The sequence below is a fragment of the Poecilia reticulata genome, linkage group LG3 (genome assembly GCF_000633615.1).
Source record: "Poecilia reticulata strain Guanapo linkage group LG3, Guppy_female_1.0+MT, whole genome shotgun sequence".
NCBI lineage: Eukaryota > Metazoa > Chordata > Actinopteri > Cyprinodontiformes > Poeciliidae > Poecilia > Poecilia reticulata.
The window spans coordinates 17,032,646-17,057,581 of NC_024333.1; the positions used below are offsets into that span (position 1 = coordinate 17,032,646).

At 37.9% G+C, this 24,936-nt stretch overlaps 1 protein-coding gene across 9 annotated transcripts in view; it reads left to right on the forward strand.

The window, feature by feature from the left end:
• Positions 1 to 24,936, forward strand: part of plekha7b (pleckstrin homology domain containing, family A member 7b) — a 78,831-nt gene that overhangs the window by 12,713 nt on the left and 41,182 nt on the right. For 8 of the 9 annotated variants that reach the window (XM_017304083.1, XM_017304081.1, XM_017304085.1 and 5 more), the window contains one exon: positions 19,450 to 19,533. In XM_017304083.1, coding sequence (XP_017159572.1) covers positions 19,450 to 19,533 — 84 coding nt within the window. Of the gene's footprint in view, positions 1 to 5,866; positions 6,224 to 19,449; positions 19,534 to 24,936 lie in introns of those variants that run through there. The other variant, XM_017304087.1, reaches the window with a different exon arrangement.

A 24,936-nucleotide genomic window follows, 5' to 3' on the forward strand; every position in this document is an offset into this window, starting at 1 on the left:
TATATATATATCGTTATTATAATGAACTTTCCTAAATCAACAAAGAATTAGTCAACTTCTATGTCTCTAATCCTCATTGAATATGTTGTTTTGTTGTAGATGCTAATGTTATTGACCTGAAGTAATAACTCTTCTATCAGTAATTATTCTTTTACTATTCACCATGTATGTTTCAAAATATGTGTAGACTGTAGTGACATCAAGCTGCCAAATGGCAAACTGCAAGCAAGTAAATGGTCTCCTTAGCCCAATCAAATTTAAGTGTGAGAGAGCTATGCACTTATTCACAAAGTACATATCTAATTAGTGTTAGATTACCAATCCTGCGTTAGAATGAAAATGCAGCAGTGAGTTGGCGGGAAAATCATCTCCTAATAGTTGCTGATTCAAATGCATACAGAACAAAAACACTATTTGGTTCTCCACAGTTCTAAACTGATTAAAGCATAAAAGAAAACAACAGATTGTATATCTCCTAATGAATCTTCTTGAAGATTAAAATCTGCAGTGCATGGGCTTTGCACATTCTTGGATGCTAAAACACTGTCATCCCTTCACAAACTTGTATTCAGCAGCTAATTAACAGAATAAATAAGCTCCAAAAATGTCTCTCTCAGTATCACTTAATTGCATTTTACTATCACCATTAATGGAATATTGAGTGTGAATAAGATAAATGAATACATTGTTCTGGCCAACTCAAGTCGGCACAGATGTGATGGTCAAATGCAATTTCACTCTCTGCAGCATTATTGAACACACTGACCACACAGCTGTGTTATTCCTTGCGGATCTATCCATTGTAATTTTCTTTGCAAATATACAGCCCATCGCTAACTGCGTCTCATTCCAATATACATCTCTGTTGCTGTGATTAGATGTCAACTTTGCACATTTTGCGTAACTCTCATCGATCCATCATTGGTCTTAAATCTGAAAAGTAAAATTAAACCTGGTGTTTGTGACAGTGTACTCTCTGTCTACGGGCATGGTTCAATTTTGCAGAGTTGTGCATGAGAGAGGCACTTCTCTTTTTGTAGCTACTAGAAGAGCATGCTGTGTACTGTATGTTTTCATGGCAAATAATTAATTTCTACAAGATGTTTATTAGTATTTTATCAAAATGCTTTAGCGCTCTCTCCTTTTTAAGGGTTACTATACAGTTAAGCTCAGATTTATTGATTATTCACTAATATAAATATGTTGGAAATGGCCCAGTTAGAGCCCCGACTTGAATCTGATAGAGGACCACGCGAAGAGAGCTAAACATTAGGGTAATGGCAAGAAGGCCACTGTCATCAAAATACCAGTAGAAACATTAAATAAACTGATTGCTGACTGATCATGGTCAGCAATCTTAAGATGGGTTGACATTGATGAATACAAGTTTTTTGCACTGATTATTGAGAATCGTCTACATAATTTTCAACATGCCATTTTTTTTAGCAATATCTAATATCCTTTTACATGGTCTTATCTTTTCAGGGATTCTTGCCTGAAAATAATTTGAGATGTAAATATAGTGATTAACCCCTGTATTTCTCTGACCTGAAGTATGAGATATAGGCTATGTCATAAGCGTTAAGGCTGAAGTCAGGATCCCTGGCATGTGACCTTTAGAAATTAAGTTCCTTTAAGAAACAATAGATGGAAAGATATGGTAGATAAGATGGATATAGATATGTAATGTTCAAAGGTGGCAGCAGTGACTTGGCTGTCTATCGAACCGACCTTCACCACCTTCATCCATCTCCCTGCTTCTATCTAAAGGTCTGTCTGTGGATTATCGAACCGTCCTTCCAGCAGCTCGAGCCGCCACTCAGTTTTTCTCTCCATTCTTTATCCCTCGTTCCCACTGGCCGTCTGGATGGGATCTGATAAAGTTGACTCGGGGTGAATCAGAGGGCTCTGGTTGCAGTCAGAGACCAAGGTCAGCACTTTTCTGGACAACGCAGCGAGGTGATTACTACACATCTATGGCAGCCGAAGACAGGGGGAGGTTTGGTCCTTCCCGTTTTCTCGGTTTCCAGTGTCCGTTGTTCTGTTTTTTCTCTTCCTACTAGCTAGGTAGAGCTGGGTTTTGTACGTGTTGGGAGTGTCTCTGTGTTGTCAAGAGTTAAGAGGGAGATAGGGCTGAAACAGCAGATCTTCTTCTCTCTGACACTCCTCTCTGTGGCCTTTCCAGCACACTCATCAAGCTGATTCACTTTCAATGCGTAAAGCAAGCTAAAAGAAACACTCTTTATTGTCGGGAACAGATACGGGCACTTAGAAATGGATCCTGTCATCTCAGTTTTTTCATTGACTGGTGAGTACTAACATGTACTGACAAAAGATTTTATAATTTTACTATTAGCTATGAAAAGAAGGTGGCTGAAGACTCATACAGCTGCTATGCTATCCTCATAGAAGCTAGCTAGTTCACAGCCATTTTACTAAAGGTATGCTATGTATCTGTGTTCTGCACTTGAAATATTAGTTCCTTCAATGTCTTTTCATTTACACGTTAGTAATATTCCTTTGGTGTTTTGTCATTATTTTGAAACAGCAGTTAGACTCTTATGTACTGTCACTTTAAGAATTTACATTTATGTTTTGCTAGTATCGACACCTTTAACTTTTAGGCAGTTTTAAAAATAAGAATTTTACTCGTAAAGTGAAATCAAAATTTAAGTGAATGTGTATAATTGCAATATGTAGTGCAAATACAGGAGTTAAACATGAAGAACGTTTTCAGTATCCAGCACTGCCTAGGACAGTTCATATTAACTTGTAATGTTTGGAAAATGTATATATGGAGTTTGTTTCATAACGTCAGTGTGTTGTGGGTGTGACAAAAGCTGGTTTCATATTTACACTACTGAGGAGCTCAGCTTGTGGTCAGAAATTGTGATTTTCCCAGTCCAACTTAAAATGTTTTTCACCAATCTCAGTCTCAAAATTCAATTTGACCTCAACATAGAGGCCACACTTACAGAGACAGCTGCAATGCATAACTCTTTATTTGCACTTATGATTTTATTCATTTCAACTAGTCACACAGTATTAATTTAAAGGATTTCTGGGCATCTTCCTGCAGAAAAAGTAAAGAGAAGTATGTTGCTGTGCTAAGAATTTTTTTTATTATTATTTGAACTTGATTCATTTAGGTGTGATGCCCAGAGAAAATGGGACACAGTCTATCCAGCTTTCAGTGCTTCTACAGAACAATTGACATTTATTGTTTCACATGTCACACTAGATTTCAACTGATGGCTGATTAACAGGCTTTTACTGAACCGCTGTCTTCTGAGTCAGTTATGTTAAAACAGAGAAACATCTAAATCATGTAGGGCAATGTGTCTTGAGGACCAGCCTTTTGAAACACTGGTGCAGCCTACTACTAACACAGAGTGAGACATTTAAAGGCTTGAATCTTTGCAGGTGTTTTGAGTTAATTAGCTGATTAGAGTATGACACAACGAGTTTCTAATAATGACCTTTTTCACAACATTCTAATTTTCTGAAACGTTTGATTACTGGACATTTAAGGGTTTGGAATATGTCACTATATATGTGATGATTCTGTATAATGTATTTTTCACAATCTGAAATGACTGACTAGAAATATTGCATTTTTATACAATATTCAACTGTTTTGATGCAATAGCAAATCTTTAAAAAGTAATTGCAAAGAAGTCATTGGATTAATTAGTCATATATTTTGCTTTGAAGCATGAGGGGTTTGAAAGTGAAATGATCAAATTTGGACTAAGTAGCATATAAACAGAAGTGAAAGTTTGCACAACGTTTTATAATTTATTGCATTGTACTTATTTTTACCACAGATAACGGTACGGTTAAGCTCAAAATTATTGATATCCCTCGCAGATTTAGATTTAAAACTATTATTATTTAATCAGGCAGTTTGATTCTGAGGAGATGATGGAGGCATCTCTCACAAAAGGAAAATAAAACAATTTAAAAGGAGTTTTGATTTTGAACAAAATAGTTCATCTGTTTTTTTTACCTGTTTTTTTTTAAACAATGGCATGTACAAAATTATGTATACTTTTTTAAATAACCAATTGAAAAGTCTGTTTTGGCAACAGAGCAATCAAACTCTTAACTGCTGACCAGTTTCTTGCATCTTTCCATTGGAATCTGAAAAATATATTATTGGGGATGATCTCCAAGTACTTGAGTTGGAAGTCCTCCTTGTCATCACCCTAATATTGAGCTCCTTACATACTCTCAGTCAAGTCTAAACTTTGGCTGGGCTAATCTGCAACCTTAATATTACTACTTGCCAGAAGAAACTGGTTGATAAAATCAAAAGATTACTTTAAACCTAAATCTGCCAGTGCTGTAAATCATTTTACACTTAATTATCTAATATTATAGGATAGGTAGGATTAGTGAAATTTGGGCGATTGATCACCGTGAACAGTTCCCATTCCAAAATGCCATTTCTATTTTGATTTATGAAAACAAGTCTAGAGTAGCATGTGTTGTGATATTTAGCTTTGCAGCAAAATCCATAACAATCCATAATGTATAAGATCATTTCACTGCAGATTCTCTTTCAGCTGCTGCTGTTCAACTGAAATTGGAGGATTTGCAGCCACATTGAATCACATCCAGATGGTGGACTTAAAAAAAAAAAAAAAAAAAGTTTTATAAAAATAAGTATAAAATTGCAACAATATGCAGTTAACAAATTCTATAACGGCTTGTGAAAACTGGAAAATATTCCCGCAAAATGTTTTTCTTTAATCCCTTTGTAGATCCTTGTTTTCCAGAGGAATCATAACTTCTTCTACATTACGTATGATTTACGCTTGTTTAAGATAATTAATTTTTTTTAATCACATTTCCTTTTTTTGTATAGTTAAAATAATCACAACAGATGAATAATGTGCAGTTCAAATGGCCATTAAGGACAGTGATCTGTCAGACTGGTGCCGTGATCACATTGCTGACGAGGTTTTTACTTGCTGTGTGAGAGCCGCGACTCCTGAGGTATGTTAACGAGATGTGAGGGAGGAGGGCGTGGTGAAGATGGATGAGAAGGAGCAGCAGAGGATGGAAGTTTGCTGAGGGCAACACAGGACCAGGGCACCAGCAGATGGATGTACCCCTCCCTCCCTCCCTTCATGTGCATATGTGTGAATACAGATATTGTCACTTTAATCTGAACTCCCTGAGTCCTGAGAGGTTGTGGAAGACATTTTTCATCTATGGCAGAGCTTCCCATATCAGCTGATTGTGGCATGACGGAGTCATCAGTCTCCTCAGCTGTTGGGTCATAACCCAGCATTCACTTCCATTTCTCATGTTTTTTTTTGTGCGTTTCTGACTTGCACACTCCTCTGTTCATCTCATCTGGATGAATCTGGCAGCATTTCCCGTTTAAGCTGTTTACAGAGATCCTCTTGGATAGCAGAGCTCTGCTGTGTAATGTGAAAAAGGAACAGAAAAACCCATGTTGCATTAAAAATTATTTTCACCCACATTTTTGAAAGGAAAGCCAAGCAGTGTACAGAAAATAAATGTATCTATTATCCAAAAGCGTAGCTGTTAAAGATAGAAAAGTTTAACACTCGTAACTTAAGTTATTCCTGCATTCCTTCCTACTTTACTTCCTTTCCTCGTCCTTGTTCTCTGAGTTTCTGCTGTGGATTTCCCGCATAACTGCAGAGGGAATGAAGCAGAAAGAGTGTCCAGTTCAGGGAGGTGCGCACACAGCAGAGCTCTGCTGAGGGACGCAGTCATTACAGAAGTAGGAGAAAGGGGAGAAAGAATACAATTACTAGAAGGGAATAGACATTTAAATATTATTTTATAGATTAAGGTTAGTGATGTTTTTTTTCTACTTGTGCTTTTGAACTTCATCCAAGATCGATCTGCGTGGTTGAGTGGCCATAAAACCCCCAATCACTAGTGTATTGCGGCTCTCAGAGAGGAGGGACAGTTTGGCGATTGTGTGTATTTTTAGCTCCACAACACAGGAGAGGCGGGAAGCGGGTTGTTTTGAATGAATTGACGCCACGGAGCGCAGCAGAGGACGTCAGCATCAGCAGCACTACCAGCTGGGTGAAGTGCACACACACACACTCAAGCACCACAGAGACGAGCACAACACGGCAAATAGCAGACCTGCAGCTAACATGCTGGGCAAGCCAGGACAATCGAGCTCCCACGCCCCTTACAAGAGGTGGCCAGAGTGTGGGGCGACTTGCAGGTGTGTATCCCAGCCCCTCTGCTAACACATATGCAGGACTGTAGTGCAACTGAAACGCTCAGGAAATGTCTGCTGAAGCTGTCCAGCAGCTGCGGGGTAAAAAAAAGTGCTTTGGCTTGCATGCCGGTAAAGTGGCTGTATGCGGACTGTCTGCTTTAAGGAGCATTTGCATGCATGCTGAAATGTATCCCTCATTTGTTGTTTCAACAACAAATGAAGGCTGCTGTTTCTCTCTGTCGCCTGCAGAGAGTTTATCAGTGTGTACCAAGCAAGCTGTCCTTTCAGGAATGAGAGGAGAGCAGCTCACTGCAGTGCTTCACGATCCCAGGACACTGATATGTGTGTTGATGTAAGCACAACTATGATCTCTAAGGTTATTATGGTTAGTGAGGGATGCATCTGTAGCCCGAACGGTCTGTTGCAGAGGGTCGATGCAGTACTTCCCTTATCGGAGTAAACCAGGGAGACAGTTTTCAAAGGAATGTGCCTCTTAATATAGGACTGCATTGCAATCTTCTTGATGCCAGTAGTCAGCACCATCCCTCACCACAACCTCCATACACACAAAGAGATGCACCTAGGTTATTGATACTTGCACTTTCTACATCTACTGCACATTATCCATACGATCTACATTTGAACTGAGTCAAGGGATGAAAATGAAAAGTTTGTGCACCAGTCACTGCAACTGGAAATAAACTTTTTACCAGCACCTCAACATTTTTACGAGCCACCATTTGTTTCGTAGATTCTTTGAGAAAATGTTCGTCTTGGTTCCGAAAACAAATGTGTTCACTGAAAAATCTCATGGTTATGGTTTTTATTCAGTAAAAAATAAAGTACAGTAAAATAATTTTATCAATTTGCCATGCGTGTGTACCCATACAGAGAGATTCAAGTGGTAGTTTGCTCCTTTGCCAATTTTTGCCACAGTTTTTCACCTATGTTTTGCTGCTTCTTCCTGTTCTAAATGGAGTATTAATTGACAAACTGGTTCTTCACTGATGCATTGCTGCCCATGACGGGTTGCATGTAAAACTGAAGGTTATTCTCCTGCCAGAACCCTGTAGCACTGCTTGAGGAATGATCACATTTAGCAACCAGTTAATACAGTGGTATTAACCGGTTAATACACTGGTATTAACTGTATTAACTGGTTAATACACTGGTATTAACTGGTTGAGTTGCCTTTTTTCCACTGGAACATGCTCAATTTCAGCTTCCTTAAAGATAAAGCCAACATATTTTTCTTCTTGTATCCATTTGCATGCTAAGCTCTAGCATCATTTGAAATAAACCCAACCATTATATATTGCATCTTTGGACCATTTATATACTGATTCTTCTGTCAAATATGTAAACATTTTAGGTTATGAGGTGAAAAAGATGCACATAAACATGCAAACCATACAAAACCTATTAACATTCTGGCAGCGTCTTGTTGTCAGCTGAAGCGATAAGGTTACTTAGCCAATTTATCATCCGTGCGTATTCTCCCCCATCGTTGAGCCCTCCTGCTGTTTTCTCAGCCTCACAGGCAGAGAACTGGGAACACCATACTGAAAGATTTCACCTGTAATCAGCAAGTAATAGATGACCATTTGGGCCAGCTCCCATCAATACTGTTTTTCCTGCAGTACATATATAGCTATAAGTATATTAAGCTAAGTCGTGTTCATTCTTTGACCTCTTGTCATTTTCCTGCAGGTCTTTGTTCAGTGTTCTTTTTCATTGATAATATGATGTCACCTATGATATTGGTCTGGTTCTCTGAACATCTGATTTACTGTTTACTCGGTGAAGGTTACTCGAGCTCACCTAAGCAAGATCTTTTTTTCATTTTTTTATTTAATCAGTGTGAAATACAACTAAAGGTTGCTGGGATTCATTTACTGTAATTGCTAACCTAACACAGAGGTCATGCCTTTGCCTCAGCATCTGAATCACTCCATCCTGGAAAAACGACACTCATAAAAGGCACCGTGCGCTGATAATAAGCGAATACAGGAGAGAGGAGGTGACCTCTCCCTAACTTACAGACTAGCCGCAAATTTCCAGGGAGACTTGATACTTCCTACGTATCCGCATGATCGTGACACAGATGGTTCAAGTAAAAAGGGCGAGTATTCACTTTAAATGAGTGCTATAACCTTTAAAATTCCCCACACTGTGATTTAGATCAGCCTGTGAGTGGGATTGAAATTCCAGGGTAGGGATGTTTCCTGAAAGCCAATTGGGGTTTTCAGAGCTTGTGTGTCGCTCGCAGCCCCACCTCTGTCCTATACCGATACGACGCTTGCAAGCTTTTCTGCAGACGGCTAAAATTAGCCTTTAATTTCTGTTACCCTCTCCTGGCCAAGTGGAGCATGATTTATTTAATCCCTCCGTTTAATTCCCTTGTAAAAGCGAGATAATGTGATAGCTGCTCTCCTTTGAGGTATGGGTGGGCCTCAGACTTTGGGTTTAAATAAAAAAAAAAAGCTTATGCACTGAAACGATACTAAAGAAAAGGTCATTCAAAGGAAAGTTTCATTTGCTTTTACAACTTTGTGAGTACGTTTTTTTTTTTTTTGCATTTTGAGGGGTAGTGTGTGTCAGATCTCTGGTGTGGAACAGTGTTTCTATCACCATTCAGCATTGCAGTCATGGAATAGCTGCATGTTGCTGTTTCCATGTGCATCACGGTAATGTAAAGCCCCAGTGGGAGTGTGTTCGGTGGCTGCGCTTCATCTGTTTCTGTGTCTTTGGTGCTCAGGTTCTGTAATGACAAGCACAAGGGGAGAGTTCCCTGTGAGGTGTATCTGAACACAGGTAGCCTAGATTCAACACTCTCACTGACACGCGTACACACAGTCTTTATGTTTCACAAAGGAGAGATTGTAAGTGGAGAGGAAAGCATTTGTCTGTCTTAACAAGAGATCAGAGCTCTATTTGTTATTCTCTGCTGATAAAGTCTTATAGGCAAGCTGTGCACGCTTGAGCTGGTAAAAAGATTGGGCTGTTGCTGTGAAATGTGCTGCTCTGTTTCCGGCTTGGGGTCATGGCGTGTAAACTGGCGCTTTTTACACACACTGAGTGGGTTTTTCCTGAATTGCACTGACAGAAAACAGATTTTTGGGTTCAGCAGTGGATAGTTTTAGCAAAACAACAACACTTTGCACCTGCCTTATCGCATTAACAACCTTAATGGGGTTAAGGACAACAAGCCATGCTTCTTCTCACTCCTTTTTGAATGTTAGTGATTTTCTTTGGTTATGGTGTTCTATAGTTATTGTGCTTCCATAAGCTTCATTTTGGTATTGTGAGATGTATGCTCTTTTGTAATAAGTTTAAAGCTAGGTATTATTAGCGTTATGTTTGGTAGCAAATTAGACTCATTTGTTGTCATTTTAATGACCAGTGGTTCCTTAGATTTTATTCTACTGATGTCTATCTGTGTCATACTTGAATCCCATTGGTCTTTCAACTAGTTTAACTGTAACAGCATGAGTTGTCATTGGAATGAACTGATCCGATTATAAATCGGCCATGTTTGTTTTTGTGTAAAAATACCAACCTCTTTTGTACTGTTGACATTGTGCTTTATGAATAGACTGTACTAATTATAAGAAATTATCTTCATCATTGCTTTTCGTGTATGGCTGTGTGTGCTGCAAAGGGCAGTGACATAACAGTGGGATTTGACACGATGGTGGAAAGGATTTAGACATGTTTTACAACATGAGCTGCTAGACGATCCACTGGCTGCTTATCTGTTCTGTCTTTTTGAATAAAACTACCGGCAAGCAACATTTTTATTTTTCATTCAGTGCACAGGGAAACGGGGATTAGCCTGGTGAGGATAATCCCTAAGAACACAATGGAGTTGAGCTATGCCTGTCTTGTTTTGCTTCTTCACATTATAAGTAGCACACAGTTAAGGAATGCAAAAAGGAGGATGGGGTTGGGGTGGGTGTCCCCTCTTCATTTTTCGAATACTTCATTATGTAACCAGACTTTTTAATATTTGAAATTGTAGTTTTGTGCTTCAAGGTGTTAAGCAATTTCATGTTTCTGCATTGGGGAGTGCTAAAAGTAAAAAATATTAAAAACAAGCAACAAATTATGGTTCTTCTCTTAATCTTTATCTTGAAGTAATGCAGTGTTATCTAGCATTGGATTTCTGTTTTTAAAACGGGAAAGTAAGAACTTTATTTTCTGCACCTCATTCAGTGTTTCAACTGCAATTTGCTCCAGTTTATCATCTGAGTCCTTTGGGGTTGTCTGATTTATTTTCGATGTTTGCCGGATTACGGGGTTTAGAGATCAAATAGATAATCTGAACATGAACATATGCAATTTGTGTTCTGTACTCTGAGGGAAGTGTGTGCACTGTATGTAAGCATGTAGTTTCCTCGGACAGTTTTATGCCAGAGATGTGGGATTTTGTTCACTTAAATTTAGTTGAACTGCATGGGAGAATAATTTACACCCCACAGGTAAGTCGCAATTTCCTCTTTATTTGTTTGTGTAGTTTTCTTTGTAAAATAATAATTATCACTGATTTACATTAGCATTTTGCAACATCTAAACAAACTTTTCTATTTTATTTCAAATTATGTAACTATACCGCCAGCTGGGCTGCACAGTGGCGCAGTTGGTAGAGTTGTTGCCTTGCAGCAAGAAGGTTCTGGGTTCGATTCCCGGCCCCGGTCTTTCTGCATGGAGTTTGCATGTTCTCCCTGTGCATGCGTGGGTTTTGTCTGGGTACTCCGGTTTCCTCCCACAGTCCAAAAACATGACTGTCAGGTTAATTGGTCTGTCTAAATTGTCCCTAGGTGTGAGTGTGTGTGTGCATGGTTGTGTGTCTCTGTGTTGCCCTGCGACAGACTGGCGACCTGTCCAGGGTGACCCCGCCTCTCGCCTGAAACGTTAGCTGGAGATAGGCACCAGCACCTCCCGACCCCACTAGGGACAAGGGTGTAAAGAAAATGGATTGATGGATGGATATACCGCCAGCTATGTGCTGCAGCATTTTAATCTAATTCAGAACAAGCTGGTGGCTTCTTATGGCACTTTACCTGTACATATGCATGTACCAAAGACTGATGAATGAAAATGTTTTCTATCTGTATGGAATATGGCTGCTCTGATGGTGTTCTGTGCAGAAATAACAAGGACAAATGCAGCAAAATGCAAGAACTATATGCCAGAAACAGCAATTAGCTGTTGTTGGCATATCCTCTACTGTCTTAAAATAAAACATTGGATGTAATTCAAAAGATTTCAAAGGAAACATGGAGTTTCAAGGAATAAGAGGAAAAATGTCCTCCGACTTTTTAACAAGGCTTATTTGTTTTTGTACTTTTTAATCATGTTATTCCACTGAAAGACAGTAGTCTAAGAACTACGCCTCATTTCAGTTACATTTTTTGTGGTAAGTTGTAACTATCTAAAAATCCTCTACGTTAAAATAATTAATATTAGTCTTAAGGCCAGAAATACTTTTTACTTAGGTTTGGAAAATCCTGCCATAAATAATTTTTCTAATGAGGGACACTTTCTCTGTGTTTGATCTGCTAATGTGCTTTGTCAGTGGCAGGCCCTTGAGTGTTTAGAGAGAAGGTACTGCCTGGCCTCCATCTGACCTACGATCGTTTGCCTTGACCCCAAATTCAACATGTTTTGACAAGTAGGTTGTCTTTGCTATAGCAACACTCCTCCCTGGCTGCTGTAAACCTCTCTTTGCTGTGATGAAGCACATACACGTAACGGACAATAAACATCTTTGGGAAATGTTGCAATCAGTTTTTATTGATTATGTCCTTATGGATTATACAGTCCAATGTTGTAGTCATTACAATGTAAAATTTAATTGTAGTCATTTCAGATTAGAAAGATTTTTGCTTAAACTTGTGCACAGGTAAACCCTCCGTTTGTCTTGCTATGTAGAAAAATATGTAAAAAAAAAAAAGTGTAATTAATATAACTAAAGCGCATAATATTAAATTTGGCTCTTTCTCTTTTAACAGTTGGCAATGTTTCGATATTTTTTTTTTCCAGGCTAAATTGAAAACTTGTGAATTTAACTCGGAGGTGAAAGGGGGGATGTTTAAATAAACTTTTTGAGCTTTTTTATGTTATTTGCTCATCATTCCTGGATTGTTGCTTTGATTCTTTCATCCATGTTTCTCCTGTGGCAGCCATTCAGATAAACATTTGCTGCCACAAAGCACTGCCTATTTTTACAAAGCCCCTTTTCGGCACTGCAGTCTCCAACTGAGCTGCCGCCTCACAGAACACGCCTTTCCCTTATACCAAAGTTTAACAATTAGAAATGTTTCTGAGACATTTATGCAACCCTTCACCATGTGGCATTCAGAATGACGGGTCACTTTTACTGACCTGATGACATAAATTTGCACTTCCCTGCTACGTCTGCTGTGGCAACCTAGATCTGATTCAATTCACCTTTATTGTTTTAATGTGTGGCACCCACTTACAGCTCCATCTGATCTGCATTCTTAGATACAAGTTGCTTAATGTTAAATAGAGGCTGAAGGTCGGCAATTCTCAATATTTTGTGGCTTTTAAATATAAAGCGGCCTTTGGTTCTAATAATCTAACGTGACAGAGTCTCAGACGTCTAAGAAAAGTCTTGAGTCAGTCCTCTGAGAGAGTGTGTAAAATGCATGTGTGTGACTTGGTATAGGAGAGCAGAACACCTTTAACCTGCGATCAATGGTGAACTGATAAAATTGGGTAAATATTGATTTGGCTATTCTCATTTTGTTGTTTTATGGTAGGCTAAAGTTTTGATCAGAATCCCTTCATTTTATCACGTTTAGAGTAATTGAATATGCAATGGTGTTCTTATTATATTATTCTCTAAACAGAACTGTTTTGATAATGTGCCCATTAAAGGGACCGAGCTTTTACAAGGATATCATCTGGGGTTGGATTAAACACTGTGCTGATTCTCTGCAGGTACAGGCTAGTGTGTGATTTTCAATGTGACTAAAAGTATTTAGAATTGGAATTTACTGTTTGTCTCTGTAAACATGTACAATGAGATTAAAGTCTAATTTTGATTCTGGCTTTTGGAAAAAAAAAATGCAGTGTTTATTGTTTCATAACTGGTTACCTCATTATGTTTATCCGGTGTACAAACTGTACATTCAAACTGCCTTCTTGTTGAAATGTACTGAATAAACGTGACTTGATTTTATTCGTGCAGAAAAGACATAAGTTTAGACAGTCTGTTACTTTGTCTGCCATTATATTAAAGGGATTTTATAGCGCTGGAACAACGTCAAAGAAAACTGTAGTGGTTATCTTCCAACTTACTATTACCGTCATGTCCACTGGAACATTGTAAAAGAGTTAATTTCAGTTCTAAAGCTGCTTTTCTACTGGTTTCTCGACTACTTCTTTGTGAAATAATATAAATGATCAATGAGAAATGTCAATGAGTTGATGAAATTGGTTATACATAAAAACAAATTAAAATGTAAATAGTTTAAGTTGAGGTGGATATTGCTGCATTATTAGTTTTACAGCCTCTAAAACATCACGTAGACTGCGCTTAAAACAGATGCTCCATAAATGTATTTTTCAAATCTAAAAGCAGTTGTCATGTGGATTCTTCATGCTAAAGACATTTCCTTCAACACCTAGAGGTAAATCTGTGATACAACTGTTGGACATTGACTTTGATTGAATAAGTTTTTTTTATGTAAGAGAACTGATTTATTTACATACTACACATCTCATCTGCCTGCCTAATTTCCTACTTAAACCTTGACAATTCATGCTAGTCAGTTTGAAGAGATGAGCAAATATGTTTTGCTCATCCAACTCAATGTATTCATTGAGTTGGATGCAGCTTGAATCTGTCAGTGTGATTGACTTAAAACTGCAGAGCCTTTTCATTGATTTATTTCTGAGCAGCACAAAGCCCTGTAGCTAATATTATACTTCCCTTTCTGAATGGTGGGTTAAATGGTTATGAAAGTTTTTTTTTTTCTTTTTTTTTTTAGATTAACCTTAAAATCAAATATTTTTAAAGGATTGTTTCAAATTGCTTGTTAGGAATGGATTTTTTTCTAATGAATGTGGGACGTTGCACCAAGTGATTTTGAACAATAATCCCTTAGTTCAAAAGATAGACGCAACAAGACTTTTTTTCGAGTGTGGTATGTTGAATATCAATATCAGCCATTTATTGCAAGTAGTTATTGGTTTCTGCTTCCTAGCATCTTCAGTGCTGATTTTAATCAGGTCTCTCTTACATTTAGTAGAATACAATAAACTGTTTCCTTAGTTATGGTGTGGAACAAAATGGCATAACGGGCGATTGTGACTGCAATGAAATGTGCAGAGTCAGAATTGTGTGAGTTGAATGTTGATAAGGGGGGAGTTCTTTCAATTTCTGCCAAACCCTTTGTCTGATAGGAGACTTAGCCACTGGCAAGTCTGTGCACCTGCTTGTTTGCTGCATTGGACTTGTTTACCCAGCACCGCTATGGTGTTTTTGCTGAATGATTACAAGCTTGCTTATTTTATTTTAAACCACACATGTGTGCAGAGCGATGACCTGGCATCATCTGGAGTTGTAAAACTGTCACACTGCAGGTTTTGACATTGGGCAGTTTGAAGGTGAACACGAGTGAATGAGAGGAATGATTGAGAGTCGCAGCGCAGCTCGTTGTGTTAACTGTTTGTAAAGACGGCCAAAATAGTTTTCCTCCGAATGGCATGGATTTACGGCTGAACTGGGCTGCTGCAGTGTTTGTTTATAACTATTCCTACAGCCAAATACTTATCTCCTATATGGCTTCCTTTTTCTTGGTTTAGATTGTGCAATTATTTTTTGCCTCCTGGGGTCGAGCTGCTGCAGGTTCTGTTCCTGGAGAACCATGATATCTGTTTCCAATTATATAATATCCTTCTGCACACTCAAGGGCATTCATACTGCCTGGGGTGGGTATCTTATGCAGATGCATGAATGACTAACTGGGTTCAGCTATGTTTTTGTTTTATTTTCTCCTTCTTTGGCTTGTAATCCACATGCATATGCAGCCATTGGCTTTATTGGATTCTTTAGATTTTTCTGAAACATCTCATCCATGCTCTAATAACTTTCTGATGTCAATGATTCTTTTATTGCTGTTGTATCTACTGGTGTGGAAATGAAGTCAGCAGCCCTACTTAATTAAATGGCATGATGGTTATCTTATTGCCAAACACTTACTTTCCCTTTATTCACAGTTAGAAGCAAGTTTAAGTGCAGTGATTCCCCATTGTGCCTCACAACTTAGAGGATCCCTGCTTTAGACATTGGGGAAAGATCTTCATTCACTTTACCTGATGGGCATGTGAGAGTTTTCTCGTGAAAGTGTTTAAGCAGGTCTGCGCTATAGTCAGTTTTTTAGGTGTTTTTTTTTTTTTTAAAGAACCAATGTGGTTTTCCACAGCTAGAGACCCAGCTTGTAGTCACATCATTAAGTACTTGACAACGTCGCAGGTTTTCAGGTAATTAATGACCTCTTAAGAGGTAAGTTGTCACTGTAAGATGGAATAAGTTAAAGGGTTAACTTGGAAAAGGTACTCTCTACAATAATAATAAAACAAAAAAAGAAAGCACAGATTAACATCCATTAGATTTTTAAATCCATCCTTACAGGGTAGAGAGGGAGCGAGCACAGGTCGCCACATACCTGCACAGAAACAAATATTCATGCGGTCACACCTTAGGCAAATTTAGAGAAACTGAGGTTTGGACATGTGGTAGGAAGCTGGTGCACCCAAAGAGAACCCTGGAGTGAAACTGTTGCAATTAATTTGCACAATTGTAGTTGATGATTTAAGCTTATTTATAGCTCACCTTTGAAGGTTAACATTTGTCACCGACCTACTACATGTTGGTGTCCCCTGCTTTCCTGCATTCAATAGGACTAGGGCATAACCCCTCTAAGCATAACTCTCAGAGAAATCAGGCACCTTGAATTTACCCTTGAAGACAACTAACAAGTTCAGGACATAATGTAGATCAAAACGCAAAAACATATGTCAGCACATTGATTCTGACATTCAGGATTTTTGCTGAACAACAACATAGTCAGTGATTGAATATCCATAATTCTCATCTCAACCTGCTAAATTGAATACAGCAGCTGCTGCAGATCAGGTTGTCATGATAATGACATTTTATATGAATTGCCCAACGATAAATTCTGAGTGATGATTTAGCTATTTACGTCCTTTCATCGCCACTCCACGGCTCTATTAACAGCCTTTCAATAACATGTACAGTATAAGGTGCCGTCCTATGAGTTCTTCAGAAGGAGCTGCATAGCTTGCGTTCTTCTGAAAATGATTATGTTTAATTAATTCTGAGAAAGAGAGCGAGAGGTGAAAAGAGGAGGGAGGAAAAAAAAAAAGAAAACGTGCGCAGGGGAGCATCTGATAAGCCATTGAGGCTTATCCCATGATGGCAGGGAGATGGTTCTGTTCATCAGCTCTTGCGGACACCAGAAACTGGAGATTAAGAGCTCCCCCTTCAGCCCACACTCTGCTGGCTCCACTTCACCCTGCTCTTGGTGGAGAACAGCTGCTGTGAGACACTCGCTCTGCATCTTTCACCTGCCACATTAACTCCAGGGGGATTTTCGGGGCACGCAGCTCCGCAGCAAGTCCAGCAGCTTATTTATGATGACTCGCAATCTCACAACAGGTGAGAATGTCCGGACTGCGTGTATTGTAGGAAGGAGTGTACTGCGAAGGAGAAGTGCAGTTGTAGCAGAGCAATCCAGACTTTTTCAGGGGTATTTTTAATTTTTTTTTTTTTTCACAAAGCAAAAGTTTTTGTGGGTAGACTAAAATAGAATGGATGTGTTTTTGTGGAGAAAGTTGTATACCTTTGTGTACTTTTTGTTTTTGTCCTGAATGTGAAAAGGAAAGAGGCGTTCAGAGGCTTGCTTGGAGTTGTGCTGCCAGGAGTCAGTGCTCTAGTCTGACGAGGTTTAACCTGAGACTGTTGTTTTTCCTGGGGGGGGGGGGAATGAAATGGCATTCCAGAGCTGAACCATAGATTTTAACTTCAGTGGTTGGAACATCGAGAGGAGGATCACATGGTTCTGATTATAATTTAAGCTTCTGCATTTTTCTGTGGAAATATGTAGAACAAGATGCCAGTCTGTTCTCAGGTTACCTGCTTCTCACACAGAGGCAGCCCTACTTTATCTTTGAAGCAAGCTCAGTTTTTTTTTTTTTTTTATATGAAACCCTTATTTTTCTTCTGTTGTTTTAGAAGGTCAAATTGTGTTTTCACATGCTAGGTCATTTCTCTTCATATCTTGGAATGAAGTAAGATGCCCTCTAAAAGATCAACACACGCAGAGGTGCCACTCAATCTTTGCATTTATCTGGGTCAAAACAAACTCCGCTCTCACACAGCAATGTACAAGTGGAGTTGCTGGTTTGCTGAGACAGATTTCTTAGAAATTGGCAATTTGTGTAACAGAAAAATTATTTTCAGTATAAAATGCGTACTGAAAGATGCATTTGAAAATTATTTCAGTATAAAATGCATAGTCTGCCCTTTAATATTATTTGTGGTAATAATTTACCACTAATAATTTGGAAACAAACAGTTCTAAATCTCAAACCTTAAATTTATAGAAAATAAAAGGACTTTTCAAAGAGATTTAAGTGATCTGTTGATCATTTATTTTCTTTGAATTATGTATTAAGCGCTATATAGAAAGGTTTTTGAGGCAATCATGTTTTTTTTCCCCATCTACATGAAACGGTCTGTTACATCAGGAGTGCGTCTCGCCCTGTGTAACAAAGTGCTTTCTCGCTTTAAAGAAAGCTATGGCGCTGTAAATAAATAGGCCTACTGTGCTGCAGTGCATGGCGAATGCTGCAAATTCCATGACAAATAGTTCAGAAATAATGCGTCTAAAACAAAAGCCCAAAAAGAATCCAGATTCCTAATTACCGGGAGGGAGGAATGCTGGTGCAGTGCTTTGTGTGCACAGTGTGGCTTGGGTTGTTACAAGCTGCTACCGCCTTGAATGAAGCCCGTGTGCAAATTGTGGTGTTGTTCTGTAAATGTGAACATGGATATATCATGAATGCATGTGTTGTCAATGTGATGCCAGCGTTTCGTGTCTGGGCGGGTGTGAAGGGGCTGCAGCAAAAACCGTCTGAACTTTCGCTGAAATGTCAAGACATAAGTCTCCCCACTCTGTTCAGTTGGATTTCCCTCCTCTTGCCGCATGGTGATGCAGAGGAACTGCTCTGTTCTTGTCCTGCTGTGCCTTTATTGGATTGAAACTGAGCAGCTGTTCTTTAGGGGATTCTACTTTTTCTAATACAGCATGATATATCTCTGAGTTCTTTGAAAAAAAATATTTTAAGTGCCTTTCGTGCAGCTTGTGAATTAATGCCACATTCTGGAAGCTAACTTCAGTCAGGTGGTGCCCAGGAATAGAAGGATAATTGCGGAGAAAGATAACAGTCGGGGGAAATTAAATACATCATGTGCAAAAGTCAGACATAGAAGTGTCATTTGTCTTCAACTCTCTATATTATTTCATCTGCTACATGTTGTTAATTGCAATCGACACTTGTCCTGAAAATATGTTTCCAACATATTGCTTTAAATAATGTTTTGTAATTCTCTTCTGTGCATTCACAGTAGTACTAGAAATGTTGCATTAAAAGATTGTGTATCTTGAGTAGCTGCAGACTGTACCTTTAAGCACATTACTAAAGCCTGACTAGTCTGGAAAAAGTGCACTATACAGGTTTTGGTTGCTATCGTGTTTTGCTTTTTTGTTTTTTCATTTGACAACGAAGCTTTTTTAGATTGGTAATATATTAGTTTTGGAATACTTTAATCTGCAGCATTTGTTCTGGTTCTTACAGTGTCTTGCAACAATAAGATGGGTTTATGCTCTAGTTAAAGCAATGAATGGCCCCATCTTGTTGAAATCAATAAAGCCCAGTGAGCTGGATGAGGGAGATTGCTGAGCCCTTAACTTTCTCTAAAAGAATATTTGCTGCAGTGCCACCGTAGACTTTTCAATGTCCGAGGAGAGAATTTGGATTTGTTGCTTTAACCAGTCCAATAGCTAAAATAAAAAAGCTATAGCTGATCATTCAGAGACATAATTTTGTTTTTTGAAGTACTCATCTGGTTTCCTCACTTGACGGTTCTTTTCTGGTTTTGTCTGCAGCCATAATCTGAGGAGCACGTCGTTTCGGCATCCTGTGACTGGACAGATTTCACCTGAAAACATAGAGTACACCTTACAAGACAGGTGAGATGTTCTTTATTCTGAAAACCTTAATGTAGAAAGCACATATTTATAAAACAAAATAAGGAAATGACTGGTTATCCCCCTTTTATTTACTCCCAGTTAAGCTATTATAGGCCACTTACAATCTGACTGTCAGTAGCTGTTTCATAGTGAGAATAGGAGGACGGATTGGTGCGCTAACTTCATTAGTCAAACTGAACTTATTCTCTACTGTAATGACGCTTATTACTGTAATAATGTGACCCCAGTTTTGGATTTTGGCAGTTCATTATCTTTGTTCTTCACACTATTACCTCATTAGTTGTGATCATAATGACACTGCAGTAAAACCGCAACTAATAAGTGTATTTGAATTCTTTTTTTTTTTTTTTTGTATCCACAGTAATGAATGTGAATGATCGCTGTGCCTACTTATGACAATGATTATCATTTTGTTTCCTGGTAAATGGCATCTTGACTGAACCGACACGGTTATTTTCTAGTCACATCAACAACACAAAGCACTTTTACACCGAATCCCATTTACTTGGCCACATTCATATATGTTCACACATTTATACACCAGTACCCAGACGGCAAGGCAGCTTGCTGTCAATTTTCTTGCTTAAAGGGTAAATTGATATGTGGACAATCGCAACTACACTGCTCAAAAAAATAAAGGGAACACATAAACAACACAATATAACTCCAAGTAAATCAAACTTCTGTGAAATCAAACTGTCCACTTAGGAAGCAACACTGATTGACCCGACGAGGGTCCCCGATGTCAATCAGTGTTGCTTCCTAAGTGGACAGTTTGATTTCACAGAAGTTTGATTTACTTGGAGTTATATTGTGTTGTTTAAGTGTTCCCTTTATTTTTTTGAGCAGTATATTTCTCCAAATTTACATTGTGTTAAATATACTAAAATAAGAATACTGGATTGTTTTCATTCCCCACCACACATACTCTTCTTAGCAAGGCAGATGGGTATACTGTTGTTTTTATGTACTTGCATAAAGCTCCTTCTGGAAACCCATCAGTGATATATGGCAGGCTTAGAGCTCAATATAAGACGGCAGGTGTGTGATTTTTATTTTGGGTGTTTGGAGTCATCTGATGCATTGCATGCATTTAAACATTCCACTGTAGGCAAAGGAGAAATCAGTGAGACTTTTGGACATTCATGAAAAGTTGATGTAGGATTTCTCTGCAATCCTCTTTGTCACTTATGTCTTAAATTATGCACCCTCATCCTTAGATTAATTCTCTTAAGCTGTGTATTTGCATATCATCTGAGTGGGGTAAAAGGTCATGTTGTTTCACTTAGATATTATCATCATAAGAAGAATAATACTTATAGCACTAGCTGTCTCCCTATTACACACAACATAATTGGAAAGCCATAGAAAGGCAAAAGCAGTTTGTAGCAGTCAGATCTAACAGTTGAAAATAGGTATTGTTCTTAGAACAGCAGGTTTGTTGCCAAAGTCATTAAATAGTTCTCAACAATACAAAAGGACAAATAAGAAAGTCAAAGTAACTTGCTTATTTAGCAACAAGAGTGGGAAGAAAGATATGCTGCAGAAAATACTCCTGGAAATATTCCTTACCTTTAAGATACCTTAAAAATAATCTACTGCCTCATTGTCTGTTCTCTAAGGTAAATTATGAAAACAGATTCTGTTTAGGACCACAGGTGGAGAAAGTGTATTTTAAAGTAGCATTTTATTGCTTTTTCTCTTTAGAAAGCTACTGTTTATGGTACATCAACTTCTCTTTAAATCATGGCAAGACAACCATGATTAAATGGTCATCCTTCACTTCAAAGATTGAAGGTTTGTTTCTCCACCAGAGAGTAGGAAGTAGTTATCACAGGAGGCAATACATAACTAAATGAGATACTGTGTATAGCAAGTAAAGCAAGAAATATTTGCTGCACATTTGAGATGCTGTCATGTCACCAGGGAGCAAAATCTCTCAAAATCTGTCCAAGTACCACTGATACTTTATAGTTTTGAAAGCAACAACATGCAACAAGAAACCTATCAGTTCATTATTTTTCATTCATGATCAGTGTTTGAGACAGTAATAAAATAATGTCATAAATAAAAGCAAATTGAGAGAAATTTATTTGTTACTGCTTTGTTAGTGCCTTAGACTGATCAGTTAAAATAAAAAGCCTGCGTATACACTGTGAAAAAACATTACGTCGTCGAACCAAGGGAAGACTAAAAAGGCTCAAGATACATCAGTTTTCGTGTTTATACCAGAATGTTTACAGTGTTGAAAACATGACTTTATATTGTTGTTGTACTGTTGACTTTATGTTTATGTTGCTTATTTAAACATGTGGAGGTGCATATAGAGACATCCAGTGTGAGGTTAACTCATTGCTCTGCAAAATATGTTTAATTAAAGTATGTTTGTGTTATCTTCGAAATTAATACAAAATGTTGTTTGTAATCATAGCAAAATTTAGTGATTAACTCTGCACTTATTAAGTTAAGATGAAGTTTCCATGAGTTACTACCCTCACAGTAAAGAGGAAGCCAGAGTTGTCCCCGGAGGTTTAAATCAGATTGAGGATGTCTTGAGGGGAGGAAGCAGCTGGTGGAGGCCACAAAAAGGTCAATGAACTTGTGTTTTACTAGCCAGAAGCCTTGTTCTTCCTTATAGATAATTACACTGCGATCGGGTAATTATCTCTTTTTATGTCCACCGAACGATCAAAAGGATTTAAAACTGTCAAATACTCCATCGTGTCACTTCAGTCATGCCCCGACGAGCCTGGAAAAACATGGACAGCTCCTGTCTCCCTTCTGCTCAGCACTTCATGAGATATTGACTTGGTCTTCCACATGGCACAACAAATCTCCTGGGAAACTATTTCAATGACCGTTTCATATAAAACGGCAGCATCCTCGAGTTACAAGAGGGAACATCTTGTAAAAATATTGGCAGCAACCCAAATTGAGAAGGTATTCTGCTCTAGTGTTGCCCAAGTGTCTAGTGTTTCCTCTTCAACTCTCTATTCTGCTTTTGATTCGGCCTTTGATGTCCATCCCTCTTTGGATGGATTAAATTAAGTCATTTATTTTTCAGACTGTGCAATTATATGTTCAATGAAAACACGGCTAATGAGAAAAATGCTCTTTAACATGATGCTGTTTGAACTGTCAAATCTAAAATAAATAAATGAATTATTAACATCAATTATAAGTCTTGCAAAGAAATCAGAAATGGCTGTTCAGAGATTTACAAAAACTGGAGATATAAATCATCTGTGAAAATATTAGAAAAAATTAAGGATCTTAACATTAAGCTCCTGTTATAACGAGTGGAGATGTTGGGCTGCCCTTAATTTTACATTGTGCAGCAGTACATTTTATACCAGGCAATGAGAATTATATATTTATGCATTCTTCTGATTTGACAAATTTATACACTTGGGAAATTTTTCTCATTTTTCTTGATACATTTCCTTAAAAAAAAACTATGAATAATGCATCAACTTAAAAAAAAAACAACTCTCAGTTGCAAATGACTTTGGTTTGTACTAAGAGGATTTATCAGTTGTTTTTTTTCACTTTTACTCAAATAATAATAAAAAAACTAAAACAATCCACACATCTTTTTCTTAGATTTATTTTACTTCCACCTCGAAGAGAGCAAGTTGTCTGAATATGCACTGATTAAGTCTCAGTGATTTCTAAGGTACCTGCTCCTGCCTCACTCTCTCATTGTTATGTTCAGCAAATTAAAATCTATTGTTACAGAAACCAGTTTTCTGTTTAGAGGATCTGATGCAAGTCTTTGAAAATATGTGATGTAATATTGTGTAAAGATGCAATAATTATAACCAGTAATTCATAAGACGCTGTTGGTCGGTGAAAATTGCCTAATCTTGATCTCATTATAGCTATGAATACGGTATTTATTTGCATATGTCTTCAAAGTTCTGGTAAATACTGTGTCCTGCAAAAGTTTTCATTGCCTTACAAAAGTTGTTTTTTTTATACTTTTTGTGCTCTTTAAACTTTTTTCTCTTTGAAATTAGAAACGTGGATGTATTTTATTATGATTTATTTTTCTCTTAGATAAACACAAAGTAGAAAATAAGCATGAAGTGGAAGCAAAATGAGGGCAACCAATTGTTAGTTTGTGACCAACAGTCCACCTGTGTATTATTTCATCCAGGTATAAATTCATCTGTTCTGTGAAGACCTCAGACATGTGTCAGAAAACATCAGTGAACCAACAGCACCATGAAGATTAGGAAACACACCCGACAGGTTAGGGATGAATAAAAGTAATATCTTAAGCTTTGACCGTCCCACAAACTGCAAATCAAGACATATCTTTCCATCTGAACAGGCAGGAAACCCAAGGAGAGCATTAATCAGAAAAGCATCCATAGTAATTCTGGTGGAGCTGCAGGGATCCACAGCTCTCATTGGCGAATCTGTCAGTGTTAGAGCCAGTTGATAAACTCTCTACAAATCTGAGCTCTGAGGAAGAGTTTCAAGAGGAAAGCTGTAATTTAAAATCAAGGTGGCAAGAAGGTACTCGGATTGATAGAAAAGAACACAGGAAATATGTGAAAGAAGAACATGTGGTTAGACGAGACTAAAATTGGAACTTTTTGACCAATATGCAAAACGCTACCGTATGTTTGGCAGAAGATTAACACTGCTACACTGTTATTTAGATGTCTCTGCTACAGATTTATGATGACAGCTGTTAAAAATATATGTATTTATTAATGAGAGTTTTTATATATGCAACTAAATAAAGCCTTTATGTAATGTCACACACTGTCTTAAACCAAGTCATGTTCTGGTGAGAAATCTACGTCATTAAAACAAGATGTTGAAAGAACACTGCAGTTCCACTCGGCTATGTGAACTATGTTGTCATTAATCCTGGGATTTTCATGAATGTGTTAATGTGAGGTTTTTATTTCACAGATGTTAAAGACCATTAACACTAAAATAAAATAAAAGGCAAGGCTAAATAAGATCATGGCGCAGCTTTTATGTTCTGCACAAAAAGGTGGCCTGGAGTTGCTTCCAAGACAAAAAGACCAGGCAGCTTTACTAAAGTTACACGAAGACAATTAGAGACTTTCACTCTTTATGCTGTTTCTGTGTTTAATTAGCCAGTGCAGCCTGCAACTCTGGAGCTGCTAATGGTAAGAATGGCTGTGGTCCAAGGATTCTCCTCCTTTTAAAATCAGCTATATTTTCAGTCATTAAAAACATAGATTCTGCTTGAGCCTTTAAAAAAATTACAATTTTTAGAGATCGTATAAGTTGTGAATTAGATAATTTGCCCAAACAATTGTGTAACATGGGTGGGTTTTCCTCTTGTTTGTTTTTGCATTGCATGTTTTCTGTGGGATATATCCAAGTACCACAGAG